This window comes from Gekko japonicus, unplaced genomic scaffold, assembly GCF_001447785.1.
Source record: "Gekko japonicus isolate JY-2015 unplaced genomic scaffold, Gekko_japonicus_V1.1 scaffold1640, whole genome shotgun sequence".
In the NCBI taxonomy this organism is placed as follows: Eukaryota; Metazoa; Chordata; class Lepidosauria; order Squamata; family Gekkonidae; genus Gekko; species Gekko japonicus.
The window spans coordinates 348,709-362,731 of record NW_015173183.1 but is presented as its reverse complement, the minus strand read 5'-3'; the positions used below and the strand labels follow the sequence as shown (position 1 = coordinate 362,731).

The 14,023-nt window shown below is 44.4% G+C and overlaps 1 protein-coding gene across 1 annotated transcript in view; it reads left to right on the top strand.

The window, feature by feature from the left end:
- The window catches only part of SCAI (suppressor of cancer cell invasion), a 76,426-nt gene that overhangs the window by 28,715 nt on the left and 33,688 nt on the right, over positions 1-14,023 (top strand). Inside the window, 1 exon segment of the mRNA XM_015422588.1 lies at positions 11,236-11,367. Coding sequence (XP_015278074.1) covers positions 11,236-11,367 — 132 coding nt within the window.

Here is a 14,023-nt window from a genome sequence, read left to right as displayed (position 1 = left end):
TTTTACTTTTATATTCCACACAGGAACCTCTCACATAGAGAACTCAGGATAAAACTCATATTAACTCTTTTTACACAGCACACACTGCTCTAACTAACTGTTTAACTCCACAGTCATCTCACTAACTGTCTTTCTCAACTGTCATCATAAACTGTCTAAACTCTAACAGTCACTCCTGATAGACATTCAAATCATCCACACAGCATCCATTCAAAAAACCCCTCCCCCTCTCTGTCACTCACCAATCACACAACTTGCCTGTTTCAGCATTCTAGATTGTCCCACACAGCAATATAAACCAAACTTTTAAAGACATACACACAAAAAAACATGAAATCGTTACAGGACATTGAGTTCATTTATGAATGGGGGAGGGAAGAGACACCCCCCCAAGTTCGCCCAATTAAGTGGGTTGGGTTGGCTACAGGTTCAGAACTGCTGAAGAGGAAAAGCAGTTTTGTAGAACACAAAATCAAAAAACATGAAATCGTTACAGGACATTGAGTTCATTTTTTAATGGGGGAGGGAAGAGACACCCCCCAAGTTCGCCCAATTAAGTGGGTTGGGTTGGGTTGGCTACAGGTTCAGAACTGCTGAAGAGGAAAAGCAGTTCCGTAGAACACAAAATCAATATATAGAATTCACTTTCATAAAATGTCATGATGGCCACTAGTAGAGGCTTAAACCAAATTGCATGGTAGAAGATCCATGCTCAAATGTTCAGCATGTTTCCCCTCTGTCAACAGCAGCTGTGGGAGGCCTCAGTTCAGATGGGGACTGCAGTGTGGGGAGAGGGAGGATTTCATCTTTCCCCTGCTTTGTTTTCCAAACCTCTAATCCCCTCCCCCAGCTGCTACCTATAGCTCGCCTGTCTGTTTTCTGCAGCAGGGCAAAAATCTGCCCAGTGGGAGTGTTTGTGGTTGGGAACATGGTGCTGGAGGAAAGGCTTAATTCCTGGGGGGGCCTGTGCAATGGCCACCTGAATCGGGCCTCCTGTGGCTGCTATTTTGAAAGGTGGGGGGGAAAAGCACTGGAAATCTATCTGTGAATCTTGCAGCCCTTACTTGGCATGTAGAAAAAGGAAAGAGGTGATGCAAATTCCCAGAAGTTTTTTTTTAATGATGAATTGAGCCTCCATGTGTAGCAGTGCATCATTCTCTGACTGTCAGATGCTGGGGTCAGAGTGCAGGGTGGTTTTCAGTAGCACTGGACTTGCTGCTTCAGACCACTAATGCAGATGTAGATGTAGATCTTGGCTAGATCTTGTTTTGAGGTGGTTTCTTTATGCTGAATAAGCCTCTGGACCTGTTTCCCTCCCCCCATTCCAATTTTGGGTTAAGCTCTGGGGCATTTGGGGACCTACCTAAAAAAGAAACAGTTTAAGAAAGTAAAATCCTTTCTCTGCACCACCTGCTCCATCTGGACTTGCAGTGTTCGTTCTTTGAAGAGGCGGAGTGTGAAATGTGCCTCAAATATATCATTTTTCTATCTGTGGACGTGTTTTCATTCAAGTTATGTGGAAGCAAGGGGAAACTTCACTGGGGGCCAGAGTGGGCATGGCAGATCTTGTGGTTCCCAAGAAATGAATGTGGTAGGCAAATCAAGATCCCCTCTCCAACCTGCTTTAAACTTTGGGAGAAAACAGGATCTGGAGGAAGAAGAGCTCTATCCCGGTGAGCCCACAAAAGATCATGTTCTGCCCCTTCTACAGGGAAAGGCCCAACCTGAGGAGTCCTTATCCTGCATAGGAGTTCAGTTCATGTCTACTTGACTCCTCCTGGATAAGACTGGAAAGGCAGAAGCAAAGCTGAATCTTTGGCTTTGCATGTGCGCTCAGTGTGAACACTGGATGGCAGATTTCAAGTTGGAGAGCCACAGTGGAGCTCTGTTGTACATTCATGCACATCACTTCATAGCACAGGCAGTTATAATATGGTTTACAATAGTTCTGTAGTGTTGGTTTGTAGAGTGTGATGTATTTAGACCCTCTTCCTTCTTTTTGGTGTCTTTCTTCTCACTTATCTTTAAATTCTAGCTGTCAGCAAGGAGTTCTTTGCCAGAAGCTTGTTGTAGAGGGGAACGTTTGGTGTAACTAAACCTAGTACCAATTGTTTGGTGTTCCCAGTGTTGCTTGAGAAGCCCGGCGGGTCTGTGAGTGGAAGCTTTCCCCTTGCAGACAATTTAGCGGCATTTTTTAATGGCACTCCAAATAGAATTCTAGCTGAGGAAGACGTAGGTGGGCAGGAAGGGGAAGATAGCAGTTTGGTTCTTTTCTTTTCCTAGCAGGGCTTCCTTTTGACATTGTCTTCTATTTTTAAGCATCCAGCAATATGATTCCTGCCATCAGTGGGGTCAGATGAGGCCCTTATCACTTGTGACACCAACTCTGGGCAAGCATGCCTGCCAAACTTCTTCATGCCATTTGGTGGATGAAGCATGATTAACAGATGCACATGGTTGTCTTTATTCTGTACAACCCAATTGAGAATAGTAATGAAATGCCCACATTGGTGTAGACTCTTTCTGTCCCATTTAAAGAGATGGTGTATGCATCTCCCTCCCCTTTTTTTTCTTATGAATATCTAGGTAATAAGGAGTTGGCCTGTTTTAGATGAGGTTGTAGTTCCCCTGAAGGAACAGGTTCACAGCTTGCGGATACTGTTAGTTTCATATCTGAATGTCCTTGAAGGGATTAGTAATAGTGGGTAGTGCCTTTAACCAATGATGGTTGGTTCACCAGTTGTGTCCTTTCCAGTAAAAGTGAAATCTAGCCACAGGTACGTTTGTTATAATCACATCCAGACTAGATTACTGCATTGCTCTTTACGGGGAGCTGCTTCTGATGATTGGCCAGTCACAGGTGCAGAATTCAGCTCACATCAATAAAGGAATGTATGCCAGTTGGAAAAAAACCTCGTGGGCTGTTAGTTTGCTTCTGTGAACAATTCAGAATGCTGATTCTTACCCATAAAGCCCTAACCTGCCTGGGACTAGGGGGCCTTAGGGACCACCTTCTCTTGTATGACCCTGCTTGCATATTAAGAGGCTTCAGAGATCCTTCTCCGCATTATCCCATTTCCTGGAAAGGGGAGCCTCAACAGATGGCTCCCTTTTCCACGGTGCTGCCTTGCTTCTGGGATGCCTTGTCTACAGCAATTCGCCTGGGCCTTACTCCCTTCTTTTGAGCTTTAGGAGCTAGATAGGGCATTTGTAGTCTCCCAGACATTTGGCAGAAATGAATGTTTTCTTGATTTAAAAAAATATATATATTTGGTGTTTGTAACTACTGTTTTGGAGCTGCGGTGGCTCAAGTGGTTAAGACGCTGAACTGCAGTCTGTAGAAGGTCGGTAGTTCAGCAGTTCGAGACCCGAGTGTGCCGCATGATGGAGTGAGCTCCCGTCTCTAGTTCCAGCTCTTGCCAACCTAGCAGTTCGAAAGCAAGAAATTGCAAGTAGATAAATAGGTACCACTTCGGTGGGAAGGTAACAGCGTTCCGTGCGCCTTGGTGTTTAGTCATGCCGGCCACATGACCACGGAAACGTCCTCGGAGAGCGCTGGCTCTTCGGCTTTGAAACGGAGATGAGCACCGCAACCCTAGAGTTGGATTTGACTGGCTTTCAAGCAAGGGAACCTTTACCTTTTTAACTACTGTTTTTAGTATATTAATCTACTTACAGCTTCCGCCTCATATTGCTTTTGTTTGCTACAGTATCAGTGATGGCTTGTTTTAGTTTTAATTCGGTAGAAGCTATTTTCTGTATTGTGCATTTTATTTGTGGACTGCTTCAAGAAGTTGGTTAAGAATCGTTCCATAAATTTAAATACTGTGGGAGGGGGGATCCTGGCTCACAACATGGGTCCCTGATCCCAGAGATCACCTTCCCTCTTCACTCAACTCAGCCACTTTCTCCAAATTGCAGGCAAAGGTTTCTTTAGTCACCTTCTTTTGCAGCGTGAACAGCAAGGGAGGCTTTAGCAGAGCCCTTCCCTTATTACACATCTCAGCTGATGTGTCTAGAAGGAAGGGCTCTGCCAAAACCTCTGTTGGTCGTCAGACTGGAGAGGAGGAATTAAAGAGCCCTTTGCTTGAGTCTCTACTTGCTGTGCTGAGCTAAGTGCTGCTAACACTTTGGCCCCTTGCTCAGTAGAAAAGATGGCCTCTCTTTAAAAATTAGTTATTGACCAAAGACTACATGAATCCCTTCTGATTACTGAGACAGTCACTGAGGGAGCTCCTCAGAGTTGGCCTCAGTGCAGGGAGTGAAGTCATCTGCAGTAAGGGCCTTTTCAGTATTGGCCCTGGTATTGTGGAGGGAGGTGATGGAAGAGGGAAATGTGGTGTTGCGAGGGTGTTTTTGGAGAGAGTTCAAATGGTAAGGAGTCAAAAGGGGGAAATGGGTGCAATTTTGAGAGGAGCAAACAGTACTGCAGAAGAAGGTGGTTCAGGTAGAAGAGCAAAGGTTAGGGTTCATATAAGGCAACTGGGTTGTTGATCTAATTGTTAAATTATCCAGAGCAGCTGTCTGAAATTTTGACTGTCTCATTTGATGCCTAAAGTACCTCTTGGGTAAAGAATTGGCATCTGTGAACCATGGAACTGTAGAACACAAAGTGCTTATTAGTAGGGATTATGCAGCTAGGTAGCAGGGAAGACAGCTACCAGTCTGAGTAAACTGATCTTCATGGGGGACATATTGCAGGTGGTGGAGGGGGGCTGGAGACTGGGGCGGAAGTGGATCTTTTTGTCCTTCGAAGACTGCCTGTTTTGATATGGTCATACAGCGCTTTGCAAAAAGATACTTTCCCTTCTGCCTCTGAAATGCCCAGTGCAGCTGCTTGTTGTTGTGTTTTGGGTTTGTTCTTCCCTTATTCCTTTCTTATTCTACCATTTCTGCTCCCCCACCCAGCCCCTGGAGTCCTTGGAGTGCAATCTGATGACAGCAGAGTTTCAGTTGTTGTTGTTGTTGAGTATGCTTGCCTGGTTGCTTTTCAGCTTATTGTCTTGGGAACAGGTTTTATGATGAAGGATTATCCAGAGCTCTTTTGCAAGGGATATACCAATTCAAAAGAATACACCATTCACTTTGAAGAAGAAGAAGAAGAGAAGAGATTGGATTTATACCCCGCCCTTCACTTGGAGTCTCAGAGCGGCTTACAACTCCTTTCCCTTCCCCTCCCCACAACAGACACCCTGTGACGTAGTTTGTGGCTGAGAGAACTCTGCCACAAACTGCTCTTTCAGGAACAGCTGTGCCAGCGCTTGTGACTGACCCAAGGTCACATCAGCAGGTGCAAGTGGAGGAGTGGGGAATCAAACCCGGTTCTCCCAGATTAGAGTCTGCACACTTAACCACTACACCAAACTTTGAGAGCTGTTCAGCTGCTTTTCCTTCTCTTTGCCCTTCTCACTTTGGAGCTGGCATGTTCATATCTTAAATTTCCTACACTTTATTAAATCAAAAGAGCATGATAGGGAGAAAAGTTGAGCCTTGTCATATTCCCTTTCCATTGTGCAAGGAGTGTGTTGTTGCTGTGGAGTATTTGGCTGTGCCATTCTTTCGTCTTGCAGACAGAATTGTACCTGTTAAAAGAAAAGCTTCGATCTGTTGAATGCATAAGCTGATCCTAAGCCTGTGATTTTTGTAGAAGATATCTGTCAGTTGCTGAACAAGGGCAGATTTTAAAGCATGTTACATTTTTAACCATCAAGTTAGGCATTTAAGAAAATCATACGGTTCAATGTTTAGCTGTTGCTTTCCTTTTACAGAAGGGAAGATGGTGATGCAGCTGCATCCTCATCAGTTTGCTCCATGTGCACCTTTCTTAACAGAGAGCCTTACTCCCAGGCCAGTGCCCGTTTCAGATCAGTTGTCTAAGCTGAATCATTTCACACTGTGGGAAACAGTATACTTAACATGATGAAGTTATAGGTTTGTCTCTTCCTTGTGGTGTGTAGCTTGCACAAGGCCACATGTTGATTCTGTGAATTCTGATTAATATGAAATAGCCACTAAACCACACTGGCTTTTTCTTATGACCATATAAAGCTTCCTTATTCAGAGATATTGCTGTTCCTTCCCACTCAATATTGTTTACCTTGACTGGCAGCTGCTTTCCAGGGTCTTTCCAGGCTCCTTCACAGCACTTACTGCCTCAGTGCTGCCTGGCATTGACTCTGGGGACCTTCTGCATGCAAAGCTGGTGCTTCTCTGAGCCGCCCGTGACCCTTCCCAGGGCAGTGTTTATTGCTCTGTCTGTCAGTTGCTGAAGAAGGGCAGATTTTAAAGCATGTCACATTTTTAACCATCAAGTTAAGCATTTAAGAAAATCATACGGTTCAATGTTTAGCTGTTGCTTTCCTTTTACAGAAGGGAAGATGGTGATGCAGCTACATCCTCATCAGTTTGCTCCATGTGCACCTTTCTTAACAGAGAGCCTTACTCCCAGGCCAGATTCTTTAGGATTGCTTGCCTGTACACTCTCTCTGAAGGGAGTTTAAATCTGCTTACATCAGATTCTTCAAGCTTAGTTTGCATGTGGGTTGTTTGCACCTTTAGACTCTTTTGGAGAAGTTCAATGTAGAAACATGGATCAAAATCTGTGTTTTTGATTTGTTAACTGAGTGTTAAGCCATCACGGTAGGACTTTGAGCAGGAACTTGAGAGCCATGAAGAGTCAGATGGGGTTATCCCAAGGCCCAAGCCAACACTTCATATGAAGCCAGGCCATTGGTTCATCTAGCTCAGCACAGTCCACTTTGGTTCATCAGGATCTTGGGCATAGAAGGGTCTCCAGTAGTCCTGCTAGCTGTTATCCTTTATGGGAGACTCCAGGGATTGAATGATGATCTTCCCCATGCAACGTGTACACTCTGCCACTGAGGTTCTAGGTGGTCTGAGAGTAGCTGCTCTCTGTCTGCAGCATGGAGATATTTGTCTGCTTTACAAGGTTGTATCATAAAATTGCCGAACTACTGTATTTGAAGAGCTCTGGTTACTTGAAATGTGATTCACAATGCTCGCTATGGCTTACGAAGTTTGTACTAGCTGAAAGAAACTAGGGTTGTTCATCTGGTCTGAAAACTGAAGTTGTACGCTTTGAAAATAAGGGGCTTTTATTGCTGCTGGGCATTATGTACCTGGAAAACTGGTTACCATTTGATGATCAAAATGGCGTGATTAGATATCAGTGGGTGGCTATGCAATAGGTAACAGGTTTTATGGGAAGGACCCTTCAGTGGGTGCGAGAGGCAGCCCTCTCCTCTAGCACACTGCCAGCGGGAACTATAGCCTCAGCCACCAGTTTGCCCTCTTGCTCCTTTTGCCTCTAGTTTAAGCAGCTGGTAAGAGTGGTCAAGGAGCTGCGGTGGCTCAAGTGGTTAAGACGCTGAACTGCAGGCTGTGGAAGGTCAGGAGTTCAGGAGTTCAAGACCCGGGTGCCGCATGACGGAGTGAGCTCCCATCTCTAGTTCCAGCTCCTGCCAACCTAGCAGTTCGAAAGCAAGAAATTGCAAGTAGATAAATAGGTACCACTTCGGTGGGAAGGTAACAGCGTTCTGTGCGCCTTGGTGTTTAGTCATGCCGGCCACATGACCACGGAAACGTCTTCAGACAGCGCTGGCTCTTCGGCTTTGAAACGGAGATGAGCACCGCAACCCTAGAGTCGGATTCGACTGGCTTTCGAGCAAGGGAACCTTTACCTTTACCTTTAAGAGTGGTCAGTGCTACTTGGAGGCCTAGATTTGGCCCTGGGGTCTCCAGTTGCTGATTCCTACAGTGAACTTTTTGATGAAGCCTGGTATGTTCTTAATAATGACAGCCTATTTCTCATTTGTCCCCATCCCCCCCCCCAATTAACTAGCAGAAATCCAAGGACTGCACAAGCACATGTAAATAAGCTTGATTTGGGTCATAGAATTCAGCTTTCCTCTGCACAAAAACCAGGGTGTTTTTAAGTCCGAGACCATCTATGTAGTCCTGGGTGTGTTTGCTGAAGGTCTTTCCTTGCAAAATACTTTTCCACCATCCCTTTTGGGTTTTATTTTCTTCCGCCTTCTCTTCCTGGGTGCCCCATTTTCCCTTCTGCATCTGGATATTTTTAGCCTGCTTTGTATGTTTTTTTTTAGTTTTGCTTTTCTGTCTGAGGCAAAGAAACTGGCATTTTCTCAGTTTGCTCATTTTCTCTGCCCCCCACTTTCACTGTTTTGTCTGCTTTGCCATCCCTCCATCTGTTTCTTCTTCCAGTGGCTTGTTTGTGCCCCCTTGTTTACCTGCGTATTCAATCACAGTCTTGGTGTTCTTATTCTTTTTAAAATACAGAAAGGTTTTGTGACCAGATCTATGTGTTTCCTTGGTGTTTGCTAGGTAACACTGATGGGAGACTTTGCAGGAAATTGTTTAAGGAAGGTGCTTAATTCCCTATCACCCAGGAACATTTTTTTTTGTCTTTCAGCCAGAAGCGTGTGTGTGTGAGCATGGATAGAAATGTGTGAACCTTTTCATAGTTCATTGTGCAAGAATATGACTGGCAGTTGACTATTGTGGGGGGGGACTAGATACCTATGTCGGTATCCCCTGTTACAGAGAAGGTGGGTGACCACTATCTTCATCTTCCTACCTGAAAAAAATCTCACCCCTTAAAGATGTAAAATATAGCTCTGAACTCTGGAGAGGAAAGCATTCAAATGTGGAGCTGCAAGAAGGTATGGGAAATGCAGCTGATGTAGAATGCCATTCATCACATGCTGGCAGGTTGGGTGGAGTTGGCAAGGACATATTTCAGAACAAGTGTAATACCTCCATTGGTTACTGGTTCTTTTCTGAGCCCAAGACCAGTTGGTGTGCTTGACCTTTTAAAGCACTATCTGGTCTGGACCCTGAGTATTTTTGGAGAGTGCGTTCTCCTATATGACCCCCACCATTTTAAGATCTGTCTGTGAGGCTCCATCTTCTAGGGACCTGGGGTGGTCCTTTACCAGGAACAGTGACTTTTCTACAGTGGCCTCAGAGGTATGGAATGTGATTCTTCCCCTCTCCCACCAGAAGTCCTTCTATGTGTTTTTCTTGTCTCTTCAGGGGCAGATGAAGACTTCTTTGTTCTGCCAGGCATGTGAGCTCTGAAAAAATTTTGTTTTAAAAAACTGCTTATTAATATTAAGGATTCTTACATTACAGTATTCTGAATGTTCTAGTTGGGAGCTGGCCTACAAATATTGCAAACCAATAAATGTAATGCATAAATTCAAGGCATCCTCTCCTTTTGTCCTAGAAAAAGACTTGTCCGTTTTCCTCTAAAAATTGTCCCTGGTTACCATTTTCTACTGTTGTACTTTTGTAGGCTAAAGGTTTCTCCACAGCTTTTGTAGGTCATACCTACATTCCTTATTCATTCTCTCTCCCCCGCCCTTCCCCAATAATTCAAAATGAATGATGCCCATAGGCATGACATTCTCTCTCACCAGGCCTTCTGACAATACTGTCAGCCTTTATTTTTTCTGAAAATGGGGAGTAAGTTCCCACTGAAATGTGGGCTTCTCGAACGCTGTGCCGCCAATAGGACTGTGTGGCCTGAAGGAATCCATCACAGTGCATTAGAATCTATTCAGTGTGACAAGACACAGTTTTGTAGGCAAGGCTGATTTGGGACATGTTGGCATGTAAACAAGTGAGTTAAGGAACTCTGGGCAGTTGTCTTCATCTGTATATAACTTGTGCAAAGTAAATGAAGGTTTTGGGGTGGGAGATAATCTGGGTTGGAGGAGGAAAACCATTTTAAAAAATGAACAAAATCAAGGTTGGAGGAGGACAACCATTTTTTTTAAATAATATGAACAAAAATGAAAAAAATCAAGACTGGAGGAGGAAAACCAATTTTTTAAATGAACCAAATCAAGGGTTAGAGGAGGACAACAATTTTTTAAAAATAAAATGAACAAAAATGAACAAAATCAAGCTTTCTAATCATAGCACTGCTGGTCAGGAAAGGAGTCTGTATTCCACATAGTCCTTGAAACAAAATCGGCAATCACATTACCCCTGATTGGCACTCCTCAACTTGTCATCAACTTGAGCAATGATTGGGGGCTCCTAACAGGTAATCAAACAAAGACCAGTAAGATGGCTGGCAGCATCATTTCTTACCCAAACAATTTTAGCAGAGTTTACATTGGTTTAATCACTCCCCTTAGAACTATGTAATTCCTGTATCATTTACCCTTGAATGTGAGTTCACCAGGTGCCTATAGATGACTCATTGTGCTGACCATTGGCACATGCTGGAGTGCAGGGGTCTGACTCTGGGGACAGCACAAAAGATCTCTGAGGTTGAGCATGGGTCTGCTGAGGTCTGGGAGAGCTGGGAAAATCTTTAGCCAAAGGCATTATTTATATTAAAAATGTATGGGATGCTGCCGCCATAGGACTGTACTACCTCATTCCTATTCCATTCTGCTTGGGTGAGCCTTAGTCCTAACTATCATTGTCCAAGTGAATGGCAGCCCCGGTATAGAGAATGGTGAAATTGTCTTTCCATTGTACTACGGATGGTATTTTCAATAAAGAAAGCTAGCATGTAGTTTGGTTTGTTTACATGAATTACTTGGCAGAATATTCTTAGATGCACACTACTCAGTTTGCATGCCTTACCAACTCTGTTGCTTGCTGGGCAAAGGGGGTTTATCAGTTATCTTTGCTGTACCTTCAGCTCTTGGCCATCTTGTGAAATATGCCTCCAGTTTTAATTAGGGGGAGAACATGTGGTTTGGCTGTTAGGAGTTTACAGCATGGCATGTGATACTAACTGCTGTGGCCTGCAGTTCTGATTTTCTCTCCCCCACCCCATCCCCCATATAACCCTTCTGCTGGGTAAACCGATAGTATCAGTAATCGTGAGATTAACAGCTCTGACATAGTAAGAATCTTGTATTTGTACACAAATCTGATTTAAACAACAACAACAAAAAAGATTGAGCCGTCTTAGCCTTTTTGATCATGCAGTTCAGTAATGAATGGAGGGAAAGAAAATCAAACGTGTGTGTATGTACACACTCAGCCACTTTTTCCTCGTGTGGATTTTAGTAGGTCTGGGGGGGGGGGAATGACTGTGTGTGTATTTTTTCCCTCCCTTCTTCATCCTTGTGACACTGTACGTGCCAGAGCCCCAGCTGCAGCATTTGTTCTGAGCCTCCTGCCATCCATGGCTAATGTAGACTTTTGTCCTTTTTTCCCCTTTCCTAGGACTGAGTTTGCCCTGAAAGAAACCATGTCGACGGGCGGTGTGGAGGATGACATCCCTCAGGGAGAGAGGAAAACTGTCACAGACTTCTGTTACCTGCTGGATAAATCCAAACAGCTTTTCAATGGCTTAAGGTCAGTGGGCTTCAGGTGCTTTAAAGCAGGAATGTACATTTAAAAGAGCCTCTGAAAATTCTGCGCCCAGGCCCTATAGATTTTCTGATGTGTATAAATTATGCAAATATACATGTTTCTCAAGGTGCTGCAATGTTTACCAGAATTAAATACATCGGGCAGGCAGAGGGAGCAAAGAGCTGCACAAGGAGCACAGGAATCCTGTTCCCCCAACCTCCAGAAGTCATTTCTTCCACCCTTTTGGCTTCTCGGACTTCAACAAGCTTTTCCTGTGTGTTTTCAAGCATTTCTTTGTGGATGTCAGGGCAGAACAGATTATGCAAACGTCCTTGATTCCTATCTTGTGCACAGCTCAAAGCACTTAGCTTTCATTGGTGTGGAATTTAAAAAAATTTCTTCTGAGAATGGAGTGCCTTTTGTTATAGTAACAAGCAGGAGGATTTGTGGGGATGGAAGAGGAAGGAGTTGCAACAAGTACCTCATGTTGAACGACAAGGGAAAGGGACTGTAAAGTTAGGCGGGTCCTTGCATAAACAGAGAAAACCCCATTGTGTCTCAGAAGAACATGGCCACTGGGATGTTCAGAAAATTCATAGGAGTGGTTTTGTTTATTTAAAGTGTAATTTTGGTTAGGAAGTTTTTGTTATAACCTCTAGGATTCCACCAGTGTTTCAGGATCTTTGTTTAGAAGCCCTGTCTGTGATTGAGTTATGACTGTTCAGACACATAGGTCTTGTGCTCTTTGCCTGCTTAGGGAACTATTTTACAATCTACTGGACTCATCCTCCCCACAGTGTTCTCTTATCATAGCTCCTTTATGGAATGGAAAGGCAGTGCTCTCATGGAAGGGCCAGCAGAAGTGAACAGGAACAGTCTGGTTGTGAGGGGGACCTCAGCCTCCTCTGGTCCGTTTCCCAAACCTCTGCTCAGTCTTGTGACCAATACTTGTCCCTAATGAACCAAGCTTGGAGTTCTTTGAGCAGAATGACTTTTGCATGAGCAATATCAACTTGTTTGGCCAATGAAAAGATTAGGATGGGTTAACCTAGGCTTTGCCTGTCTGATGTTCGCATCTAAGAGAAGACTAGAATTATGTGACATGCCTCTCTGTTCATCCAGTAGTGAATTCTGCATTACCATTTGGATGGACCTTAACAGGGGCAGATTGGCCATTAAGGCCACTGGGGAAAGTCCTGAGAGGCTGCCCCAAATTGTCATGGCCCAGCATTAAGTAGGTGAATGCGAGTTGCTACCACAAGCCAGTGGCCTCCTTGTTGTGCAAGGTCGGTGGGAGCCGCCGCAGCCACAAGCCAGCAGCCCTGCACAGTGCAGGCAGGTGCAAACCAGGCAGAAACTGTGAAAAGTATGCTCCTTCTCTCCCCCACTCCAAGGGGGGTGACCCTGGGGGTAGACCCTCTTCCTCCTTTCCTCCCATCCAGGCATGTGGGGCCCTTTCCAGGGCAGTTTCTGCTTCCCAGGCCACACTTGGACCATGATTTAGATGAAGGTAGGTGTTCTACCCATTGCATCTTTACAGTGCAAGCTCTATAAACCATAATTGGGCTTTACCCAGAAGGCTGCATTCAGTTGGAACCCAGAAGTGTGAATCACTCTCCATCGGGGCTGGATGGACCCCTCCTGTCGGTAGTGGGCCAAATTGCTCAGTTACAACAAAGTACTGACCTCACCAGCTTCTCCAGCTTACCAGAACAACTGGGAAGCTCCTTTTATATTGCCTCTGCCTAAATATTTCTTTGTTTATGCTCAGTGAGCCCAAGGTGTAGTATAATGAAGTGGAGGGAACTTTAAGGTTGACTGTCTTTGGCCCTCACTGGTTTTTATTCATGATTTAGCAAGTGTGATTTTTTTGAAGGAGAGAATAATATTGTCACATTAAAGTGTGCTAATGAGAGAGCTCAGAGCCAAAATTCCTTTCCCATAAGCTGCTTCTGCAACCTTGGGCCAGTTCTTGTTCTAGTATTTTTTTAAAAAAGAAAAATGGAAGCAGCCTCCTACCTTCCTGTGCAGAGGTTTCTGGGTAATAGATAAGATAACATTCCGAAAGTGCTGTGTGGGTGAGGGGAGAGAAATGCTGCATACCCACTTGCTGTTGCTATAGCTGCACTGGAAAGCTGGAACTGAATTAATGAAAAGCGAGATACTGATCAGCCCTGTTGCTGCTCTGTCGACAGGAGTTAGGAGGTGTGCATTGAAGACATCTCCCCACCCAACTACTTATCATACTGAATCTGTGTTCTGTTCCTTCCCTGCTTTTGCCAAGGTGACTCAAGTGAAGCTTTAATTTTTTGTGTCCCAAATACTAATTCCTTCCTTAATACCCTGTCATGAGGCCAGGTGAAGCAGCCAACTCAGGTAGCTGAATTCGGACATCTTTAAGGGCAGTGAGCAAAGACATTGCTCCGTGGGTGAAGGGATGCCTTCAAGGAGAAAAAAGTCCCCCCATTTTTCTTGTTCTCCCAGGTTTTAGTTGCAATCTATTAAGGTCACATAGCATGAATTAAAGCTTCATTTCCCTACTTTCCATAAAGTGCTTAAAGCAAAATCGTTTTTCTCCTAGTAATGGTGTTTGGTACTCTGCTTCCCCCAAACTAGTTCTTCTTAAGATAAACCTAGAAAAGGAGACAAGCTGGAGGGA